General features: G+C 44.5%; 1 protein-coding gene across 22 annotated transcripts in view; it reads left to right on the top strand.

Annotated features, from left to right (window-relative positions):
* The window catches only part of LOC309717040 (NACHT, LRR and PYD domains-containing protein 12-like), a 69,934-nt gene that overhangs the window by 21,313 nt on the left and 23,526 nt on the right, over positions 1 to 25,095 (top strand). For 11 of the 22 annotated variants that reach the window (XM_082551266.1, XM_082551265.1, XM_082551280.1 and 8 more), the window contains 5 exons: positions 3,314 to 3,493; positions 5,523 to 5,696; positions 14,864 to 15,037; positions 16,615 to 16,794; positions 19,033 to 19,206. In XM_082551266.1, coding sequence (XP_082407392.1) covers positions 3,314 to 3,493; positions 5,523 to 5,696; positions 14,864 to 15,037; positions 16,615 to 16,794; positions 19,033 to 19,206 — 882 coding nt within the window. The remainder of the gene's footprint in view (positions 1 to 3,313; positions 3,494 to 5,522; positions 5,697 to 14,863; positions 15,038 to 16,614; positions 16,795 to 19,032; positions 19,207 to 25,095) is intronic. The other 11 variants (XM_082551273.1, XM_082551281.1, XM_082551282.1 and 8 more) reach the window with 10 other exon arrangements.

Raw genomic sequence — 25,095 nt, 5'->3', positions numbered from 1 at the left:
CGACAGCACTGATCTGTGAGTGATGATAATTTGTGCACCAATTCCTCTGACATCGTCTTATTAATCGTTAGCTTACTATGCAAACATGACAAGTGAAATCTCCCGCAGCAAGCTTAAACATGTGAGAGGTTGATCGCGCAGAGAATCGCTGAGCTTATGTGAGTGCGTGTGTAAAAGCAGCACGATATATATTTTAGTTCTGCTGAGCCAAATAAGACAGGTCAGGGTGAAGAAGTGACAGCCAAAGAAAAGCTTACCACAAAACGGAAAAGTTATGACAAATGAGACTATAAGGCAAAAAGAAAGTGCAGCTTTATGGTTTCATGGACAAAAGAATTTCTGTGGCTGCAATATGACGAGCTAAATAACCAGGGCTGCACATAAGTGGTCCGCAGGTGCGCATTCGCTGTCAAAATAAAAAACACACACAAGGGTTAGGGTTAAATTTAAAAACTGTACTTTTGAGTTAAAATATATATTTATAATTTTAATAAATGACAAATTAAAAAGGCATGAACATTTTTTTTGTATCGAAAAAATATCGAACCGTGACACCAAAGTATCGAACCGTGAATTTTGTGTATCGTTGCACCCCTAATATAAATATATATATATATATATATATATATATATATATGTATATATATCTCATGGCGGCGGGGGGCGTGGCCCGCCTCCTGTGACATCACGCTCCAAAGCCCTATACCAGTCTGTGTTTTTAATCTGTCCTGGAGCACTGCGTCTGTCCCCTCTGGCCACACTTTAATTGTCCTCACAGCAGGTTTCACACGTTGGATGAGTGGTGAATAGAGATTGACAGACCACGTGACTTTCGCGCATTGCTTTGTGGGTACCCGTGGCAACAAAATCAAAACACTGCATCAAGCGCTAGTATTTCCAGCACCAGTAATCATTAATTCTGCAGTTTTAATCGCTACTTGCATTTTATTTGCCCCAAAAACAGTTATGTACAAAACGACGGAGAACACGGCAGGTTCGTACAAAGACAGACTTGACGAAAAGGCAAAAAAAAGTACGAGGAAAAAATCAAAGGAGTGAAAGGGTTAGACCTATACGAGCATACAGAGTGGAGTAAGGACGTTAGCGTGCTGCCCAACTTTCATCACGCACATATTTATTATCATATGGTCCTAAGTGTGAGTACATACACTCACAAAATGTTTAGTAACTTCAGATCCCTGCAACAAGCCCAGGTCCAGTTTACTGGTGATTTGGACTATTCCATTTCACAGCTGTTGTTAATTTTTTTTCCTTTATCTCCTGTACAGGCCAACGCGTCTATTTGTTGTTTCAGGTTGTAGTATTACACAACATTTTCAGATCTAATAGAAATAAAATAAGTGTTTCGTAATTGATTCAATTTATTGTCTTTATTTATAACTGGCATTATTGTTTCATTCTATTATAGAATCTTACAAGAAAGAGGAAAAATTCTATTCCATTATGCTTTATTAGCTGCTTCGGTGAAAAACAAGTCAACAATGCAAAAAAAACAAAAAAAACATTGCAAAATAACTGGAAAACAGTTATTCATCACTTGATTGCTTCAATACAACACTTGGGCACATATATGTGGGACTTTTCGTGGCTGTTTTCATCTCGCACTCTCTCTTAACCAATCAAATCCCGCTGTGGTAGCAGCTATAAACTCTGTCTGACCCAGGTTGATAGAGGGTGCCCAGTCTGGATCGCATTCCAGCATTTTGTAGGCTGGTTTTCCTACAAAACACAACAAACATTAGCCCGCAAAGCCACAGTGAACAAAGCAGCATAGCACAACGAATTCAATTCGATTCAATATAAGACTTATTTGTAACCTACATCAACAATTATGTTATGATAAATTACGTAACAACTACAACAGGATGTGAATGAGGCAGCGCAGAGCAGCCTAACACAGGCACAAACATAACAAAGCAGGCTCTGTGAGAGGATTTCAAACAGAAGCTGGAGAAGAGAAAGGACTCTGTTGGAATGACTACAGAAAGCAGGCAGCTGAGACCAGTCCAAGTGTTTCCATGGAGCCCAGTCTAACATTCATTTATACACTAACGTACAGAAGTGAATGAATCCATAGTTTCAAATGTAGAAATAGTACTCAGTTCATTTACAGAGTTTAATACAGTTCATGAGGAAATGTTCAAAACAGCAGCTGAGAAGAAATCTGCTTCACAAAGTTGGATCCAATTCCAATAGTTTGTGATGCAATTGAATGGAGCATGAGCAGTTCACTGCCTAACTCTAATGAAAATGTTTATTGACGTGTGAATTCATTCTTCAACACTCGATTCTGCCTGAACAACGTGAAAACTTTTCTTATTTTTTGTAACACAATTCAATGCACTGAAGCATCGAATTGTTCCATTATCCAACAATGAAAACAGGAAACAGAGACAGCTGGCCTTCAAAGTAAAAGCTGCTCCTTTTGAAACATGTTGGTGGTAAAATGTAAGAAGAGCTGAAGCACATAAATGATCTACGTGCCAAAATATTAAACACAGTTGATATATTTGTGTGAGTGTTGCACAGCTGATGGCCGATGGCTGCTCCTACTGGAGTGTTGTGAGTGTTGAGATTCAAATGTAGATATAATAATGTACATATAGCACAGTTTCCTGTTCCAGATCAGCTGATCAGAGTTGGGCCAATCTGCTCTGAGCATGCTCAGTCTGAGTTATGGAGCCGCATACTACGAATCACCATGGCAACGAGTAATTATAGAGCAGAGGCTCCGTGTGAATCCAGAGGAGCAGAAATATGAATAATGACAGTAGATGTTTGTGTGCAAGTGCTGGAAGCAAATGAGTGTGTGATGTTCTTTCAGTGTTGCACTTTGTAGACGCTCCCTGAGCACTGGTCTCACAGCCAGCTGCACATAGAGACCAGTGTTGTTAGTCCAGGTCAGAAGATGACTTGTTGGAATGAAAATGAGCTTGTAGTTTGTCTGCTTTAATAATGTGACTGGAAAAAGGTGTCTGACTTCAAATATGTCCATTTCTTTCACACTTCACCTTTAAAAGTGAAGCCATGTGGTTCCTGGAAGGAAAAACACGACTTTTTCAAGTCGTTGTCCTGTTTTTATGAGAAATGTACGACTTTAATGTGAAACATTCAGAGTTTTTTCTCTTGTTGTGTTTGTTTGAAGCTGCTTCCTGTTGGCTTCAGCTGTTTGGAGTTTCCATTTTCTAAACTTCTACATTCTGAACCTTCTTCAGCTCTGAACAGATGATGAAACACTGAATGATTTCAAGCACTTTGTCTAATAAACTTGCATGTTTCATTCTTTATACAGATTGAAGGACTGTGGTTTGTCAAATATTGGCCTTGATTATCTGGCAGTAGCGCTGAAGTCCAACCCCTCGTATCTCACAGAGGTGGACCTGAGTGGAACCTACAGAAACTTGAAGGGTTCAGGAGTGAAGCATCTGTGTGGTTTTCTGGAGAATCCACGATGTCGATTTGAAACTCTGAGGTCAGTCAGCATGTTTTAGTTGTGCTGAGATGAATATGATGTGAAAGTTGTGCTGACACTAAACTGCAGACATCAGGCTGATATTATACTGATCCACACTGAGGATCTTCATGGTAAAGTCTGTTTTCTTCTTCTCTGGTTTAGTCCATTGACTGTAGCAGAACAATGTTCACATTTCAAACAGTGGTACTCAATGTATGGCCCGCGGCCCACACGCGGCCTGCCCACCTTTCCTAATTCAGAGAGAGGGGACCCTGATTAACTGTGCAGCTTCTTCCTCACAGTTCTAAGTATCAGACACAACAATGAATAATCCACAGCTGACTGTCTTTAGCAGGTCAAAGGTCACAGCACACAGCAACCTGTGAAACAGTTTGGAGCAGGAATTCTTGCACATTTGCAAACTGACACTGCTGCATGGCATGCTGGGTAATGCTAGCTGCTCAGGTATGGGCGTGCTAACGGCTGTGAGGCTCCGTGGCTGCAGAACACTGAAGAAGAGAAAAGAGAGGTGGAGGATGAAAAAAAGAGGCGGAGATGAAGCAGAAGTTTAGCTCCAGAGAGGAGCTGTCTGTGTGGGCGGAGCTGCCTGAGCCCCGCCCACACAGTGACAGTGAAGCAGGTGAAGAGTAATAAATAAAGACGGCAGACAGGATTTGATAAGCTGATGTACAAACATGTTGAATGATGGTGGCAGCTACAGAAACAGGTCCATACATACACGAAGCGTGTCTCCTTTGCATCGTCCACATTTGATACTGAGAGTTTCCAGAAGAGCAAACATCAAACACGCCTCCAAACATGTGACGAGTCAGACTGACATCATTTCTACAGATGGCTAACCTGAGAAACAGTCAAAGTACTGATGATTCCTACAAAGTGTGTGTGTTCAGTATGAGATGAGTGTGAATGAAACCATGGAGGAGCGGGCCGTGGCTGCTCTCACACACGTTTGCTGCAGGGGCGGATCTACAGAAATGTTCTTAGGGGGGCAAAATCAAAGCCGTTATTGTTGACACATATGCAGCTGTTACATCCTGTAATATGCATTAAATACGGTTCAAATACATTAAATGCATTAAATATACATGTTTCATATAAATATAGTCTACAACTGTATTTTCTTCAGCCCACATAATGAAACCGTTCAGTCAGATAAAGACAGAAGGCCTTTTCCACGTCCCTCTGCTCAGTGTTAAAGTGCTGATGATGTTCAAGCTCAGGCAGCAGGAGGGATTTCTAAGCATCCTTCACTGATCCACAACAAAGGTCCAGAGTTTGATCCCTCCTAGTAGGACAGGAAACATACTGATAAGAGTTTCAAAGTGTCTTTGTAAGCAGACATGATTGAAATGAGCCAGTCTGAGTTTGGTTCCTGCAGTTTGTGCTTCATAAACAGAGCTGAAGCAGAGGCAGCGTGTGCCTGCAGGTGAATGTACACTGCTGTTATAAGAGCTGTGGAAACTCTGGTCAAAAGGACGTAACCATACTGCTGACAGTTCCAGGACAGTCACAGAGTTACAGCATCATTTGTGACGATAAAGACAGAAAGCTCATCCAAATCCTGGGATTAAAAGTCTGTCCTGGTGGTGTCCAGTCAAACACGTCTCTGTGAAAGCTTCAATCCAACAGGCTCCAAAATCCTTCTGCTCATTTCCTCGCCGGGTTCTTGATGCTCCTGTACCATCTCTCTGTCATCCTCCTCGCTCCGTCTTTGCACTCACAGTCTTTGTGCATCATTAACACTCACGTGTGGAAAACCAAAGTTTTACTGAGCCGAAGATGATCATCAGTGACGCTGTCTTTAAAATACTCTTGTTAGAAATGTACGACTTTAATGTGAAACATTCAGAGTTTTTTCTCTTGTTGTGTTTGTTTGAAGCTGCTTCCTGTTGGCTTCAGCTGTTTGGAGTTTCCATTTTCTAAACTTCTACATTCTGAACCTTCTTCAGCTCTGAACAGATGATGAAACACTGAATGATTTCAAGCACTTTGTCTAATAAACTTACATCTTTCATTCTTTATACAGATTGGAGAGCTGTGATTTGTCAGAGATCAGCTGTGATTATCTGGAAGCAGTGCTGAAGCTTAACCCTTTGTATCCCAGAGAGGTGGACCTGAGCTCCCACAAGCTGCAGGATTCAGGATTGAAGCAGCTATGTGTTCTTCTGTGGAAACCACAACATCGAATTGAAACTCTGAGGTCAGTCTCCACGTTTTAGTTGTGCTGATACTGTCGATCTGTGGAACTAAAACCTTTATACAGGAAGTCTGGTTCAGCTCTTTGTAGACCTTCTAATCTCTGATCCTCTGAGTCTTACTCAGTAGATGATGCAGAGTTGTGAAGCCGATGTGGGTGAGGACACTCGCCCAGCTCTAACTACCTTGACGTCCAGGTCTCTTCCCTGCTTGTCCTGATACAAACAAACCTGAGTAACCTTGCAGGTCAGATCTCATCAGTCACACCTGTTATGGCAGCTCTCCTCTAGATTGTAGTTCTTGTTAACCTGGGATGGTTTTAGAAGCCTGGACCACAGACTCCAAGGGAGGATATTACTGGGAAAGGCCAAAGCAACCTATTAGACCCATTAAACACTAACATAGATGAATACTCAGATTTAAACCTTTATTGTTTCACAAAGGGTTAAAAAGGGAACGTCCACAGTTTAGACTGCAGCAGATTTTATTAAAGCAGTTTGACAGGAGCAAAGCAAAATACAAAGAATAAGTGTTTAAAATATTAATACATATAACATAATAATAAAAGAAGAGCCAAATAATGATAAAAAGAATGAAAAAGTTGTCCAGAGCAGCAGGATGTCTGAGGTCTGCAGAAACACAGAAACGCAGCAGCTAAAAATAGTTGTTGAAAGAAAACGAGGTGGGAGCTGCTGATTCCTGAGCTTTGATACTGGATTAGCTTCAGTAGTTATTCCCATCACTGCTGTAGGAGCTACATTTAGTCACAGCTGATTGTCTTCTTTGACCAGTCAGAATGACTACTGTTGTAAAAACAAGCACACAAAGAACCAATGAGAGTGAAGAACAGGATAAAGAGCTTGTGTGATGGAGGCAAAGCAATAATCAGCAGACTGTAGCAGTTTATATCTGCCTGAAAGTAGGAGCTCAGCGGAGCTCAGTCCCATATCTTTGGTTAGAAACAACATCAGTGATTTACTGCTGCTCGAGATGATTCCAGCAGCTCTCATTACAGCAGCTGATGAGAGAAACAGCTGATGGCTCACAGCTCGTGCACTGTTGGATCTCCAGATGTTCACGTGGCTGAAGTCTGTGAAGAATTTGTTGTTCATGTAGTTCACACAGCCTCAGATTGGACCGAGCTCCCTGGATCACTGCAGCATCCTCAGCTGGTACACGGACGTCTCTGTTCCTCAGTCTTGGAGCCCCTGCAGGACCGTCCACACCACCAGGGTCTCCTCACTCACCTTTCCTTTGTCCTCGTCCTTCATCGGCCGTGCTGTGTCTTTGTTCCTGCGGTGTTGTTCCCACGATGCAGTGCTGATGTTCCCTCCTTGAATGCACAACAAGTACGGTGCTGGTCTTTCTCGGGTGGAGCAGAGACAGATTGAAGTCTTCCAGGCTTTAGTGCAGACTTCCCTGACAGAGGCTGCATGGCTTCTACACTGTGTGGAGGTGACTCCTGCACTTGAAGACAGGCTGCAGGTACATGTGTGATGAAGAGGACCTGCAGCAGTGTGATGGAGCTGCAGGTCTTAAGGAAGTCCTGCTGTCCTGTCCCACCCTCATCTGTACTTCCTCTGTCTTCTCTGGACTTGTCCTCCTGTTTCAGGAACAGCACTGCTTCATGCCGAGGGTGGACGGGAGCGTTGGCTCTGATTCTTTTACCGTCCACCACAAGGAGACACTGATGCTGACCTCCTGATTCATCTGCATGTGTTCCGCTTCACACTGCTCACCTCCACCAAAGACTTCACAAACATCTTCTTTCTTTGAGTCCAGTTTGTCCCACAAACACTTCCAAATGTCCTCCTCTGAGATTCTGCAGCTTCTTGCAGTGTGACTCAGCTGACTTCTGACAGACCACAGACTGGCACAGCATCCACATGTGTCTCCTTTCAAACAGGCTCTTGATGTTTCCTCCCACATCATTCTTGCCAGTCAGTCTCCTTTGTTCTCCAGCTCTGTAGCTCCAGCTGATGAAGCTTCAGTTTTCCATGTTGGTAACAGTAAACTACAGCCTCTGCTGTCAGCTGGGTAACTAAACAGAGCTGCAGCACGTCTCTGCGGTGGTGCTACATCCAGCCTGCAGACGGCCATCTACATGTTGTAGTTATTTACAGTCGCCATGCGGGCAGTGGGCTGCTCTGCTTGTGCTGTTGTTGGTGAAGCTGAAGTGAAAGCGAGAGTTAAAGCACTGAACAGTGTCCACTGAGCTTCTCATGCTATTCTCATGCTCAAAGAAGTTTAACAGGAAAGCAGGAGGCAGACGTAAACTCAAAGCACAAAGCTGAACGCACAGACATAAGGCACAGACCTACAAAATAAAACAGGAAGTACACGACAGACAGAGAGATCCAGACCAGACACAGAACTAAACATATGCAGACTCATGAGCAGACAAAATAACACCATGGACAGACAGAAGGAACACAGAGAACAGGGAGCATGGAATAAACACTGGGAGTCCAAATAACAAAACCTAAAAACAAGAACTCAGGAAGTACTGTGTTGGAACAACATCATTTGGACAGGATGATGTCTTTATACCATCACATCGTTCCTCCACCTGGTCAAACCACACAGGCTCAAACTGATCAAAAACAGCTGAGCAGGTGAATATTTTAGAAAGGTCATGTGAAGGCAGGCCGATCATAGATCGAAGCTGTTTTATCTTATTGATAAAAACTGCAGGAACCTTTCACAAGTTTCTGAGGAACTATTAATATGACAAGCTGGAGAAATAATTGAACAAAGAAGCTGAGGATTTTTGGAGCATTTCTCAATAATATTAGAAACAGCTTTTGACTTCTCTGCGTTGACAGTGTCCTGATACCTGTACAGACGGTCTCTCAGCATCAGAAACACACCTGCATCTTTTTCCCACTTACGTTCAGCCTTCCTGCTCTCTCGTCTGGCTGAACGAGCGGCCTCGTTTATCCACGGGTCCGATTGTGGTTTCATAGTTTTAAAAGGAGCAACCTCATCAAGGACAGTTTGGCATTTATCATAAAAATTAGATGTCATCTGCTCGGTACCATCGCCGAGGGGAGATCTTAAACTTCTTAAAAGCACTAGAAAATAGTTCTGTTGCAGATGGGTTAAATAGACGACAATGGGGTGTTGGAATAAGAGGAGTAAAATGGCAGTGAGATAAAAATATATCAAACACAACACTGAAAAAACAGCATCACATGTTTCCATGTTTAGGACCGGTAACCCTAAAGACAGCACAAGATCCAACGTATGAGCCTGTTTCTGGGTTGGGCCCAACACAAACTGAGCACGACTGAAGGAGTCAAACTTAAAAAATCTCTGGCCAGAGGATTGGAGGGACAGCACGTGAATATTAAAATCTCTGACAATTAAAGTTTGATCACAGTTTGGCACGATAGCAGCTAAAAAGTCTTGAATAAAATTCTTGTGATGTTTTGGAGGTCTGTATACAGCTGCACCGAGTGTCGGCTGGGATGCCCCAAACAACAAACATCACAAGTTCAAAACTTGAATAAGAGTCAGTTAAGAGTTGTTTGCGTGATATGAGAGCATGAGGGTTGGAATGGATGTATCTGTGTGTGCCTGTTTGTCTGTGTCCATATGTCAGGTTGGGTATTAGACGCCACCTCTCTGGGGACATCTCAGGCCCTCTAAGGTATGGAGGCCTATCTCCCCCCACCACTTCCCCTGCCAGTGGCAGACACCCTCAGACATCGGTGCATTGGTGGTTCTTTGTGTCCGGGGATGGGCGTCCAGGTACCCACCGGCTCACTCCTTGGTGGCTGCTTGTTGTGGCCTGGAGCCTGGGGCTCGGGCCCTTCAGGGGTGGGGTGCCCTCGGCCTCTTGGCCTGGGGCTCGGTCACTCTGGCACAGCTGGCTGCCGGCGGAGCTCACGGGCACGTCACTGCAACCCCCCTGGCTTCTGCTCCGCGGCTGCTGAGTGACCCCTCATCTGGGGCTCTCCTCAGCTCTTTCTGGGATAGTGGCGCGGCTGCCCCTCTGTTGGTCTTCCTTGGTCTCTTGTGTTCTGAGGGGCTCTGGATGTCTGGAGTCTTGATGTCCTCCATACCTGCTTCATGCCCTGGTGGACGGGGCTGTGGCCCCCCCACACCCTCTAGCAGATCATTACATGAAGGAACCTTTTAAATACAAGCGCGTTCATGCTCACAGGTGTACACACGGGTGCTCACACACACAAACTACACCCTTTTTGGCTCCTACCTCAAAGCACACTGTGCGCTGTCGATCTTATGTGCTGCACAATAATGTTTAATATTTAGTATTTACTGTTATATTCCCATAGATCATTGTGATGTTGTTTATTATATTGCTCTTTTTTTTTCTTCTGCTTGTTTTCTTTTTTCTTTCTCAACAGGTGATCCAGGTGATTTGTCTGTTTGATTTGTTGGTTTTTGTTTTTTGCCCTTTATCCCCATCCCTCTTTCCTGCTGTTTTTCTTTCCCTCTTTCTTTCTCCCCTTTCTTTTCCCCAGTCAAACCTGTCCCGTGTTCAGCAAATGAAAATAAAATAAACAATAAAAGCAAAGGTGAATCAAATAGACCAATACGGCAAGGCTGGGATGGTCCATTTGTTAAAGTAAATCCATTTGGCATCTTTCTTCGCCTTTAGACAATAATTGATGATGGCAAAAGAGCCAAACGGGACAGGTTAAAAAAAAAAAAAAAAAGAGTTGTTTGCATGCGAGCTTCTTCCTAAAAACAGCCTCCACTCCACCACCATGTCCTGTCATCTCACAGTCAGAAGGTAAAAGTTCAGTAAAACAGCTGGACTCACCGGCTCTCTGCCAGGTTTCCAAGCATTAGATCCAGTTCCTGATTAGTGAAGAAGTCCTTAAGAAGAAAAGTTTTGTTTGCTAGCAATCAAGTATTAACAAGACTGATTCTTAGTGGTATCGGTGGCTCATCGGCCAATGTGGGTGCCCGACCTATCGGCCGTAGGTTCTGAGGGTTTACTCCACCTGAGCGTAGACGGGGAGGACGCTGGGCGGGTTTATTGTAGTACGCCTAACAACAGATGTCAGACAGGCGTAAGCCATATCCAGAGAGCGCCAGTAGTTGATGCGGTCGAATCCAGTCGGGTTAGGCTGAGGTGTTTTTCCAAGTTGTATCCAGGTAGCTTTCATTCTCACCAATAAGCCACTGCATTTCCCACGGCGTCTGCGACACCCTGTCAGTTGAGGTGGCGCTGAAGCACAACGGAGACAAGCTGGAACTCCTGACAGGAACAGTGCAGAGAAGCTTCCCTGATATCCACGATTGCAATAAACACGTTTTAAATGAGAAGATCTTAAAGCCAGCAGTGTTTGGTGATCATATACAAGCAGAGAGTTTGCATTTTTGAAGACAAATAAAAACTAAAACATGAGTACAAACCGAGTCGGACAGCAGGCCGTACAAACTGCTGCCATCTTGACTCTCCGTTAAGAAAAGACTGTCATGTGACTGTCATAAAAGTCTGTATCCCAGAGCAGGTGTGGGACTTCCTGCAATGGAGTAACACGTGTCTCTGAAGCCTCCCGCTGAGTTTCAAAAATAGTTTTTTCTCAACCTACAAAGTCTTCATTTGTGCTACAGCTGAAGTTAACAGTCTTATACTTTATATTATAACTTTATTTGAGAAGAAATGGCATCCAACCCTTGAAAATACAAGCTCACAGGAGGAGCGGCGACTAGGCCCGGTGCGATCTCGGGCAAGAGTATCGATGATGGCCAAAGGGCAGCGTCCAGCTCTACGGCCGCTGAAGAGCAGACTCAACAGACGTGATGTGGATCCTACTGCTCTAAAATTGGAGCTTCTTCAATCCATTAAAGAGGACATTAGTACGCTGTTAAAAGAAGAACTCAGAAATGCATTGAAAGAAGATTTTGACAATATAAGGGCTGACGTGCAAGGACTGAGAAATGAGATCGCTAACAGCATGGCGGCGACGCACGTTGAAGTTGATGGAATAAAGATTACAGTGAAAGAAGCTGAGGATGGGCTGTCAATGTGGAGCGATGAGGTGACCACCCTGCAGTCTACAGTAGAGAGTATGAAGGAGGAGCTGTCTGACCTGAAGGATAAATGTAATGAAGGCAGGAAGCAGAGAGCTAACATCCACATCATAGGCATCCCAGAGGGCCTGGACTCGAGCTCCTCCACGGCCGTATCTGTGCTACTACGTGAAGTGCTGGGTATGGATAAAGACGTTATTGTTGACCGCTCACAAAGGAGCCCTATCCCGAGAAAGCCAGCTGGTATCCCGCACGCCGTCATAGCCGAGCGTCACTACTACCAGGATTGTGTGGAAATTCTACGCCGTGCCAGGGCCCAAGCCCCGCTTGAGTTTAACGGACAACCTATTGCAATATTAGGACTGGGTGATATGACCCAAAATTCATATCTCGATATTCTTTAGCTGGATGGCGATATATATCGATATTTTTAAAGCCAGAAAGTAAGAACAAAAAGAGAGTTCTTAGTCAAAGCTGTGTCCCAAATCTCACACAGGCACATTTATTAACATACAGCACAGATGTACATGAAACAATTACTCAGGAATAAATGATCAGCATTTATTAAATAATAATGCTCCATAAATAAAAGAAAACAATGTTGTTTTTGTGCATAACAAAAAGCTCACAATTGTGCAGTCAAAATCTAAACTAACAGACGCTGAGCATAATAACAAGCAGCTGCTCTGTTCCCAGGTTCTACTGCGTGACTGACAGCCTGGAGTTTGAAATCCTCTTTGTAACCGTGTCTCTTACAGGTGCCATTTATGGTCCTTATACACACTCAATAAAGTAATATTACTTTAAAGCAGAGTACGTACCACTCCGCGAGGCTCCTCGGTAGCTGTAATGCTCCAACAATCCATCAAGCGGTGCGGCCTCGTAGCTTAGCAAAGTCGTACCAAAACATTTTTTGAAATGTTTCTGAGCGCCGTGTAGCACATAAAATCGGTTCGAGGTCAGTAAGCACAACCAGAATTCATCCATAAGGCGCACTGTCGAATTTTGAGAAAATTACAGGATTTTAAGTGCAACTTATAGTGCAGAAAATATAGTTTATGGTTTTCCTTTGATCTTAGCAAATACCTATGCCTCTAATTGGGACGATCACAGATTTTTCACTAAAGTCTTTACACGGCTCCCCAATATGTCATCACACAATATCATCTTTGAGGGAGACCTAAACTGCTCATTATCTGCTATGGACCACAGTTCACACAAAAGTTACAGAATGTGATTATAAGACTCTGGTGATTTCTCCTCTTGTTTTTTCAATGTGTATTCCTGATGGCTGCTCCAACTATCAGCCATGGAGATTCAACTCAGTGTTGTTAGCAGATGAAGAGTTTGTCAGTTACAAAAGGTCTGAGAGGCCAAATAATTTCATTTTGTGCAAAATAGAATAAAATAGTGACCGAGCGCCTTTCTCAGTTAGCTGATGAAATTACTAAACTACATGCTGTGTACAGCCACTCTCCTGAGCCTGTATTATATACACAGCGGTTACAATGAAAAACTGAATACAATCTCATATCTACAAAACAGGCTGAGTCAAAGTTGCAGCTACGCTTATGAACATGGAGAAAAAACAGGCGAGTTATCAGCTCACCAGCTACGACTAAGAACAAACAAACAACTATCCTTGAGATCTACAATGATTTCAATAAGTTTTTTGATATTCCGTCCTTGGGAGAAGATGTGATCGCTAGTCTGGAGGAACCTGTCTCTAATGTTGAAATTGAAACGGCCATACGGAGCATGCAGTCTGGAAAATCAGTTTTCTGACCGACTGAATTCACTGTTAAAATCAACTTTTGAAGACTCCTTCCTCTCACAGTCGTTGCCTCCAACAATGCATCAAGCAGTGATGTGTTTAATTGTAAAACAGGAAAAAGACCATTTAGATTGTCGTTCCTATCGTTTAAGATCTTTGTTCAACACAGACACCAAGATCCTGGCTCAAGTGTTGGCCCGTCGCTTACACAAGTATTTGTCCTCCATTATTTCACAGGACCAGACGGGCTTTATTAGGCACTCTTTTTTTTAACATTAAAGCTCTATTAAATATAATTTATACCCATGTTAAAGGTGATACATTGGAAACCGTAGTTTGGCTTGACGCAGAAAAGGTGTTGGATCGGGTGAGATTGGATTTTTTTTTTTTTTTTATACGCTTAAAAAATGTGGCTTTAATTTTGTATCTTGGATAAAAGTATTGTATTGCTCCCGTCTAACAGCTGTCCAGACTAACAATAATCTGTCCCCCAGGACAGGGATACCCTCTGTCTCCTTTTTGCTGCTGAACCGCTAGCTGTTGCTCTGAGACAATGTGTTTGTGTTGAGGGAAAACGTCAAGGGGGTATCAAACATGAAGTCTCTCTTTATTCCGACGACATGATTTTATTTATTTCCAACCCATCGAATAGCCTCCACAAACCTTTGGATAGACTTACAATAATAATAATAATAATACATTTTATTTATAGGCACCTTTAAGAGCCTTAAGGTCACCTTAATGCATACTTAAGGAATTTGGGACAATTTCTGGAAATAAAGTCAATTTTGGGAAGAGCGAAGCAAAGTCTATCTGTACGACAACTGGGGAGTTTTGTGTATTTTAGCACCTATTAAACCCAGCTATAACAAGTTTAAGTACTCGGGCATCTGGGTGACACAAAACCACAAAGACTTATATAAAACGATCTTCCTTTATTGTCGAAGCTTAAAGAGGATTTTGGAAAATGTGTTTTATATTTATGGTGGGGATGCAGAACAAGGACCAAAGATGAATGTGATGCTGAATCAGCAGAACACTTGGACTCATTTGATTCCAGCTTTGATACCATTGATTTCAATATGTCCATTTCTTTCACACTTCACCTTTAAAAGTGAAGCCTTGTGGTTCCTGGAAGGAAAAACACGACTTTTTCAAGTCTTTTTCCTGTTTTTATGAGAAATGTACGACTTTAATGTGAAACATTCAGTTTTTTCTCTTGTTGTGTTTGTTTGAAGCTGCTTCCTGTTGGCTTCAGCTGTTTGGAGTTTCCATTTTCTAAACTTCTACATTCTGAACCTTCTTCAGCTCTGAACAGATGATGAAACACTGAATGATTTCAAGCACTTTGTCTAATAAACTTACATCTTTCATTCTTTATACAGATTGAAGGACTGTGGTTTGTCAAAGATCAGCTGTGATTATCTGGCAGCAGCGCTGAAGTCCAACCTCTCCCATCTGAGAGAGCTGGAGCTGAGCTGGAACAACCTGCAGGATCCACTAGTGAAGCTTCTGTGTGGTTTCCTGAAGAGTCCAGGATGTAAACTTGAAACTCTGAGGTCAGTCAGCATGTTTTAGTTGTGCTGAGATGAATATGTTGTGAAAGTTGTGCTGACACTAAACTGCAGACATCAGGCTGATATTATACTGATCCACACTGAGGATCTTCACGGCCCACCTTTCCTGATTCAGAGAGAGGGGACCCTGATTAACTGTGCAGCTTCTTCCTCACAGTTCTAAGTATCAGACACAACAATGAATAATCCACAGCTGACTGTCTTTAGCAGGTCAAAGGTCACAGCACACAGCAGACAGTCAGAAATATTCTAACTCTGATCATTTATCAGTTGTGACACTGTGAGACTTGATCAGAGGTGTGATCATCACAGCAGAGGCCTTTGTGTCAAAGTCAATGAGGATCAAACAGAAACACATGAAGCAGATTTTCCTCTTCTGGCTTTTTATAGCAGATAACCTTCAAAATATTCTGCAGTCGATCAAAAACTGAAGAAAACCATGAATCAACATGTGAAGATGACCTGGTGTTGCTGAAGTGAAGCAAAGTTACAGAGGTTTGATTGCTGAGAGTTTGTAATCTGTCATCATTTTAAAAAGTTACCATGGAACAGCAGAAATGAGGCTTTCCTGTCAGAGGCCGACAGCACTGAACACAACAGCAGACTGGTGGCTAATAAACAGTGAATGATGCAGAAACAGATGTTTGAAGCTGTTCTTGGAGTACACTGAGAGAGAGAGAGAGAGAGAGAGAGCTGTGCAGGCAGGAACAGCCAAAGTCAGAGAGAATTCATGAGCATATTTATCAAACGTGAAGCAGAGTTTGGATCTTCTTTTGCTGCTGGTTCACTCAGTTTTGGTTGGAGACAGATGAAACCTGCAGCTTCAGGATCTGTGAGCTGTCCACTTTCAGCCCCGATGGCGTGTCCGTGTACGTGCCGTCGAGTGAACGATCCACGCTCTGTGTTTCCATCTTTGTGTGTTTAGCTGCTCTCATTTACTGTTTTAGCTGTTTGCTGCTTGTTGAAATAGTTTGTGAGCTTTAACCTGAGATTCTGGCAAAATACATTTATATTAAACATCGATTCAGGATTGAATGAATCAACATCGTTTTATTCAAATTAAAACCATTTAAATGAGAAAATCTATTTTTTTACACCCGCCTCTAATGCTGGGTAATGTCAGCCGGTCCATGTGCAACTGGCTGTGAGGCTCAGGGAGCGTCTACAAAGTGCAACACTGAAAAAACATCATCCATAAATATTGAGTAAGAACTGGACTCTCATACAGCGAGACTCAAATGCCTTTAAACATCAGCTTATCCTGCTGATCCAAGTCCAACACTGAGTTTGTAAAAACATGTTTGTCAATCATTTTGTTTGGTTTCTGAGGAAAATGATTCAATAACTTGCTGCTAATACACAACATTTCATCATATTTCCTCATAACCCTCTTTTGTCTGACCATTTGATCCCATTTGAATTTGCAATAAAGGATCCACAGAGTTTGGTGACAATAATGACAGTAGATGTTTGTGAAGCTCTGAACAGATGATGAAACACTGAATGATTTCAAGCTCACACTTTGTCTAATAAACTTACACCTTTCATTCTTTATACAGATTGAAGGACTGTGGTTTGTCAGATATTGGCCTTGATTATCTGGCAGCAGCGCTGAAGTCCAACCCCTCGTATCTCACAGAGGTGGACCTGAGTGGAACCTACAGCAACCTGCAGGGTTCAGGAGTGAAGCATCTGTGTGGTTTCCTGGAGAATCCACAATGTCGATTTGAAACTCTGAGGTCAGTCAGCATGTTTTAGTTGTGCTGAGATGAATATGATGTGAAAGTTGTGCTGACACTAAACTGCAGACATCAGGCTGATATTATACTGATCCACACTGAGGATCTTCATGGTAAAGTCTGTTTTCTTCTTCTCTGGTTTAGTCCATTGACTGTAGCAGAACAATGTACACATTTCAAACAGTGATACTCAACGTATGGCCCACGGCCCACATGCGGCCTGCCCACCTTTCCTAATTCAGAGAGAGGGGACCCTGATTAACTGTGTAGCTTCTTCCTCACAGTTCTAAGTATCAGACACAACAATGAATAATCCACAGCTGACTCTCTTTAGCAGGTCAAAGGTCACGGCACACAGCAATCTGTGAAACAGTTTGGAGCAGGAATTCTTGCACATTTACAAACTGACACTGCTGCATGACATGCTGGGTAATGCTAGCTGCTCAGGTATGGGCGTGCTAACGGCTGTGAGGCTCCCAGGCTGCAGAACACCGAAGAAGAGAAAAGAGAGGTGGAGGATGAAGAAAAGAGGCGGAGATGAAGCAGAAGTTTAGCTCCAGAGAGGAGCTGTGTCTGTGTGGGCGGGGCTCAGGCAGCTCCGCCCACACAGTGAAGCAGGTGAAGAGTAATAAATGAAGACAGCGGACAGGATTTGATAAGCTGATGTACAAACATGTTGAATGATGGTGGCAGCTACAGAAACAGGTCCATACAGACATGAAGCGTGTCTCCTTTGCATCGTCCATATTTGATACTGAGAGTTTCCAGAAGAGCAAACATCAAACACGCCTCCAAACATGTGACGAGTCAGACTGACATCATTTCTACAGAGAACAGTGTGAGCTCTCAGCAGGTCACTTCAATAAGAAGGACAAACAGTGCAGCAGGAATGACTAAACCCACTAACAGTCTGATATCCCCGTGTTCCTGTTGCATCATCATTAATGCTGCTCCACCACCATCACTGCAGCTGACCAATCAGCCTTTGTCACGTCATGTGATGCTCTGTGACTCAGACTGGAGAAATGCTAAATGGCTAACCTGAAGCTAACCTGAGAAACAGTCAAAGTACTGATGATTCCTACAAAGTGTGTGTGTTCAGTATGAGATGAGTGTGAATGAAACCATGGAAGAGCGGGCCGTGGCTGCTCTCACACACGTTTGCTGCAGGGGCGGATCTACAGAAATGTTCTTAGGGGGGCAAAATCAAAGCCGTTATTGTTGACACATATGCAGCTGTTACATCCTGTAATATGCATTAAATACGGTTCAAATACATTAAATGCATTAAATATACATGTTTCATATAAATATAGTCTACAGCTGTATTTTCTTCAGCCCACATAATGAAACCGTTCAGTCAGATAAAGACAGAAGGCGTTTTCCACGTCCCTCTGCTCAGTGTTAAAGTACTGATGATGTTCCAGCTCAGGCAGCAGGAGGGATTTCTAAGCATCCTTCACTGATCCACAACAAAGGTCCAGAGTTTGATCCCTCCTAGTAGGACAGGAAACATACTGATAAGAGTTTCAAAGTGTCTTTGTAAGCAGACATGATTGACATGAGCCAGTCTGAGTTTGGTTCCTGCAGTTTGTGCTTCATAAACAGAGCTGAAGCAGAGGCAACGTGTGCCTGCAGGTGAATGTACACTGCTGTTATAAGAGCTGTGGAAACTCTGGTCAAAAGGACGTAACCATACTGCTGACAGTTCCAGGACAGTCACAGAGTTACAGAATCATTTGTGAACATAAAGACAGAAAGCTCATCCAAATCCTGGGATTAAAAGTCTGTCCTGGTGGTGTCCAGTCAAACACGTCTCTGTGAAAGCTTCAATCCAACAGGCTCCAAAATCCTTCTGCTCATTTCCTCGCCGGGTTCTTGATGCTCCTGTACCATCTCTCTGTCATCCTCCTCGCTCCCTCTTTGCACTCACAGTCTTTGTGCATCATTAACACTCACATGTGGAAAACCAAAGTTTTACTGGGCAGAAGATGATCATCAGTGACGCTGTCTTTAAAATACTCTTGTTAGAAATGTACAATTTTAATGTGAAACATTCAGAGTTTTTTCTCTTGTTGTGTTTGTTTGAAGCTGCTTCCTGTTGGCTTCAGCTGTTTGGAGTTTCCATTTTCTAAACTTCTACATTCTGAACCTTCTTCAGCTCTCAACAGATGATGAAACACTGAATGATTTCAAGCACTTTGTCTAATAAACTTACATCGTTCATTCTTTATACAGATTGGTGAGCTGTGATTTGTCAGAGATCAGCTGTGATTATCTGGCAGCAGTGCTGAAGCTCAACCCTTCGTATCCCAGAGAGGTGGACCTGAGCTCCAGCAAGCTGCAGGATTCAGGAGTGAAGCAGCTGTGTGTTCTTCTGGGGAAACCACAACATCGAATTGAAACTCTGAGGTCAGTCTCCACGTTTTAGTTGTGCTGACACTGTCGATCTGTGGAACTAAAACCTTTATACAGGAAGTCTGGTTCAGCTCTTTGTAGACCTTCTAATCTCTGATCCTCTGAGTCTTACTCAGTAGATGCAGAGTCCAGGTGTCTTCCCTGCTTGTCCTGATACAAACAAACCTGAGTAACCTTGCAGGTCAGATCTCATCAGTCACACCTGTTATGGCAGCTCTCCTCTAGATTGTAGTTCTTGTTAACCTGGGATGGTTTTAGAAGCTTGGACCACAGACTCCAAGGGAAGATATTACTGGGAACCTATTAGACCCATTAAACACTAACATAGATGAATACTCAGATTTAAACCTTTATTGTTTCACAAAGGGTTAAAAAGGGAACGTCCACAGTTTAGACTGCAGCAGATTTTATTAAAGCAGTTTGACAGGAGCAAAGCAAAAAATACAAAGAATAAGTGTTTAAAATATTAATACATATAACATAATAATAAAAGTGTGCTGGTCTTTCTCGGGTGGAGCAGAGACAGAGTGAAGTCTTCCAGGCTTTAGTGCAGACTTCCCTGACAGAGGCTGGACTCCATGGTCTGCACAGGAGGCTTCTACACTGTGTGGAGGTGACTCCTGGACTTGAAGACAGGCTGCAGGTACATGTGTGATGAAGAGGACCTACAACAGTGTGATGGAGCTGCAGGTCTTAAGGAAGTCCTGCTGTCCTGTCCCACCCTCATCTGTACTTCCTCTGTCTTCTCTGGACTTGTCCTCCTGTTTCAGAAACAGCACTGCTTCATGCCGAGGGTGGACGGGAGCGTTGGCTCTGATTCTTTTACCGTCCACCACAAGGAGACACTGATGCTGACCTCCTGATTCATCTGCATGTGTTCTGCTTCACACTGCTCACCTCCACCAAAGACTTCACAAACGTCTTCTTTCTTTGAGTCCAGTTTGTCCCACAAACACTTCCAAATGTCCTCCTCTGAGATTCTGCAGCTTCTTGCAGTGTGACTCAGCTGACTTCTGACAGACCACAGACTGGCACAGCATCCACATGTGTCTCCTTTCAAACAGGCTCTTGATGTTTCCTCCCACATCATGCTTGCCAGTCAGTCTCCTTTGTTCTCCAGCTCTGTAGCTCCAGCTGATGAAGCTTCAGTTTTCCATGTTGGTAACAGTAAACTACAATAAACTCAATAAAAGCAGCAGGAAATCAAAGCTTGAGGCTTTCATCAGTGTGGAAATAAGAAAGTTTCCTGTGACAGACGCTGGAGCTCTCTCAGCTTCACAGTTTCAGCTTCAAACTTCTTCCAACATGTTTCTAACACGGCCACATTCCACCTTAATGGAGCTGATATCTTGTGCATTAGCACATTTTCTAAAGGCAGCGATCACATCTTTAGTTTTGGATGTTTAACTGCAGATTGTTTACGTGTTTATAGCACATTAATTACAACAGCAGCATTGACCACAGTGCTGTACAAGAATCCAAAATAACTATTAAAATAACTCATAACATTAATAGCACACATCAAATATCAAATAACTCTCATACTATATTAAAAGCCAGTGAATACAAATGTGTTTTAAGAGCAGATTTACAGAGACTGACAGCAGGAGCTGGGGCTGTTCGATAGAACGATGTATATATGATGACCATATGAAAACTTCTATCGTTTCATATCACGCTCTTTGTTTCCTGGTTATGTGTTTGTGTGTTTTCCAGATAAACCTTTCAAAATAAATCTGAAGATCCTGTTGAGAGTTTTCAAAATAAACACAATACATTACTCCGGTCGCTCGTTTATCGAGTTACGTTCTAAAAATAAGTGTCAGAATGAAGTAGCAGCTTTATGTTTTACAATTATTATAGAAGTTTTAAGGCAGTTAAACCCTCACTGCACACTTTATACACTTTTCTCAGACAGGCATGAACATTTTCACACTTTTCTCTCTTGTTTAAACAAAGTTCAAACCTTCATAGAAAAATAAGTTCATTATTAAAGAATGAAAGCAAAGTGTTTCTGAAATGTGTCAAATCAGCCTTTGCTGGCATTAAACGAGCTTGGTTCTGTGTGAGGAGCACTCGTCCATGGCCTGGGCTCCTCGCTGTCAGGTAAAGTTTCATAAAGCTTTTGAGTTTTTATGCAGATAATGTTGGTGTCCAGCACGATGTTCTTTTTCCTGTGGTCACTGAGCCACAAAGCCAAAGCTGACTCCATCCTTACGATGTTCTTGTTGTGGACAGTTACAACCTTTTTGCCTCCTTGTTGAAACTATGATGGTTAGCATCTTCCTCTGCCTTTGGCTGCTACCACAGCTGCAAAACGTCTCGTCATCATTGTTGTTTGTTGGGGACAAAACGTACAAACATACAGTGCAGCACTGCAGAGTCACACTGCTGTAAATTTGAACACATTCTGTACTGTACAGGAGACACGGCACGAGATTGGCTGTAGACCATTGTCAGCCAATCAGGACGCAGAACACAACGCGCTGTAAAAAACAAAAGCATGCAAAATTGCACAAAAAAGATCAGCGAAACAGCGAGGCCGCCAAAGGTGAACTGTGTTACAGCAAGGGACCAGCGTATATATGGTTGTTGGGACGACAAATGTCTTTGAGCTTGTGTCAGAAGACGAGCTGCAGCTTTCTGGACCAGCTGCAGTCTTGCCAGGCAGGTCCCACTAACTCCAACATATAAGGAGTTCCCTTTCAGTCGATTCACTCGGTACAACACATAAGTATGGGATATCACACCCTCGCACGTCCTGGCTGAAGAAACCTTTATTCACACCTTTAAGGCAGATGACGTGTGATGACACGCGCACGGCCCCGCCTGCACATATAGCCACTGTCATCACAGTCATCCCTCAGTTCTTACGCTCTTCACCTCGCTGAGAACACCTCTGCTGAGTTGGGCTAGCTAGCTGCTGCTAGTTAGCTCCGTTGTCTGCCAACTTGAACTTAGCTTAACTGCCCCTGTTGGTGTTAGCCTCCACCGTGCCTTTGGTGTGTAGACTGCCCGCGGAGCACTAATTTCAAGTTTTTCCTGTGCAGCGTTTCGCTTTGCGTTTTGGAATGGACTCCAAACCGAAGCGAGCAAAGCAGAAATCTTCTGTTCGCCCCTGTCCTCAGGGATGCGGTTTCTCTTTGCACGACAGCGACCAGCACGATGCCTGCCCTGTCTGCCTGGGGATCGTCCACGCTAGGAGAGCGTTGACGGAGCCCGAAGCCTGTGCGTTTTGCCTCGACCCTGGAAAGACGGGTGACGTTTGTGGAAAAAGTGCTGGGACGCTCGGCTGTCGCACGGAATGACCCTCTCCTTTCCGAGTCTGGAGCCCCAGCTTCGTCCGAGTCCGAAGACGAGGATTTTCCGGTCGATGTCCCCGCAATTAGCTGGGCTGACCACATGGAATATGTTGACGGGTTAGCCGATGACGAGCCGGAACCATGCAGGGGCGCTGACGGGCTTCAGCCTGGGTTGAAGCCCGCCAGCGCTCCCCAGGAAGACGATGACATGCTGGACATCGGCCTGGACATCCATGGTTTGTCGGAGGATGAGCAGGAGAGCCCATTGTCAGCCCAATGTGCCGCCGCTGCTGCGCCGGTCGGCCACGATGACACCTCTCTTTTCTCCCCGTTTCGCCGTGCTGCTGAGAAGCTGCAGGTGGACTGGCCCTCTCCTCTGCCAGCTCAGAAGCCGTCGCGGTTCGCGGGGTTTTTCCTCCCACCGGAGCCCGCAACAGCCAAAAACTGCCTTCCCATGTTCCCAGACTTTCTCTGCGAGCTAACAGCATCATGGGACAAACCTCTGTCTACCCGCGTCACTGTGCCCGGCTATGGACAGTACATGGAATTGGACGGCGCCGAGGGGGCTGGCTTAGATAACCCACCCCCTATGGAGCCTTCTCTGGCTGCGTATCTGGCCCCATCCCATAACCATGGTGTTGGCGGCCCCGCAACTCTGCCGTCCAAGCACTGCAGATTCTCTGCTTCGCAGCTGGAGAAGATTTATCGGGCTCAGGCTGGCACTGCTCGCGCCATGAGCTCCGTCACCATGCTCTAGACGTACTAGGCAATGTGCCTGGCGGAGCTCGGATTGCTGGTTCCTGATGACAGCCCGCTGGCACCTCTTCTTAACGAGGTCAGAGTCGCCACAGATCACATCCTCCGTGCGTCTCGCTGTGCAGCACTCTCCCTGGGCAGAGGGATGACAGTAGTGGCGCAGAGGCACCTATGGCTGACCCTCTCTGAAGTCCCGGATAGGGACAGAGCTGTTTATCTGGACGCACCAGTGTCTGCGGCTGGGTTATTCGGACATTCACTTGAAGCCATTCAGGCTAGATTTGATCTGAGGAAGAAGCAGACGGAAGCTCTGCGCGACATCATCCCCAGACGTCAGCCCAAGCCCAAGCCCGCAGCTAGCTCTCACAGGCCCGCCGCTCCTCTGCCGTCTGGCAAGAGGCCGGCACCCACTGCTGAAGTGGGTGTGCCGCCAGCGAGAGCACATCCTCCGGCCCGAGCTCCACGCCAGTCGGCCTGGAGCAAAGGCCCACCCTCGGGCCCCCGGCGTGACCCGACGCCCAGGAGGAAGAAGCCTCAGCCCTCCTAGCTGTGGTTTCGAGTGGAGAAGGGGTCCAGCAGCAGGGAGACGCTGCTTTTACCCCTCTGTTCCCGCCCAAGAGGTGCCGCCGCTTAAGTTCTGTTCAGGTTGTCAGCCCCAGAAGGCGCTGCACTTTCCTAACACTGTCTCCCAAGCACAAAACCCCTGCACACAAAATGCCTCAGGTAACTCCCTGTTCAGGTGTGTTAAATGTTCAGGTGACCACATCGAGTGTTCCCGCTGTTTTTCATTGTTGTGCCCCAGAAAAGGTGCCTCCAACAAAATGTATGAATGTACATGTTTCCATGTTACAATCAATAAAGAGTATTGTTTATTCTCAAACAATCACAAATGCTCAGCCTGCAGGCAGAATGAGCCAGGTCAGGCAGGTGATGCATTCCCCTGCAGACACACTGGGGGGCGACAACGCCCCGCCGACGGTGCTGCAGGTCAGCCGGCTGGCTGCTCACTTCCCTCAGTGGCGTGCTTGCGCCCCCTCTCTGTGGGTGCTGCGAACCGTTGCCATGGGTTACCGGTTGCAGTTCCGGGTCAAGCCGCCTCGTTTCCGAAGAGTCGTAAACACGACTGTCAACACCAAGGCAGCCATGATACCCAGAGAGGAAATAAAGGCGCTATTGCAGAAAAGAGCAATACGAGTGGTCCCCGCTTCGGAGACAGACAAAGCTGCAATCTATTGTAAAGGTTTCAGTCTGGTTTTGAAGCTCTTCACAGCACTGAAACTGCACTTTGAGAAGTTCTTAATGATCTTTCATCAGCCACTGATCAGGAGACTCAGCTGTGCTTTTGGATCTGACCGCTGCCTTTGACACTGTTGACCACAGCATCTTGATGTCACCATTGGAGCATGGCGACATCAAGGGCGCTCTATTAGACTGGTTCAGGCCTTTTATTAAATCGCATTATTACATTTGGGGCTTATATTTGACGGCAATGTGACCTTTGAAAAACAGCTGAGCTCAGTTGTACAGCAGTCTTTCTTCAAACTGAGGCTTTTGTCTAAGGTGAGATAATTTATATCTTTTAAAAACCTTGAACGGGCAATCCACGTTTTCATGACATCCCAGCTGGATTATTGTAATGAATAGTTATGTCTATAACTTCTGTTCCCTGAAGGAGAAGAACGAGGTACAACACATACAGTAAGTATGGGATATCACGCCCTCGCGTGTCCTGGCTGAAGAAACCTTTATTCACGCCTTTAAGGCAGATGACGTGTGATGACACGCGCACGGCCCCGCCTGCACATATAGCCGCTGTCATCACAGT

This window comes from Aulonocara stuartgranti (genome assembly GCF_965226115.1).
Source record: "Aulonocara stuartgranti genome assembly, chromosome: 11".
In the NCBI taxonomy this organism is placed as follows: Eukaryota; Metazoa; Chordata; class Actinopteri; order Cichliformes; family Cichlidae; genus Aulonocara; species Aulonocara stuartgranti.
This window is presented reverse-complemented; position numbering and strand designations above follow the sequence as displayed.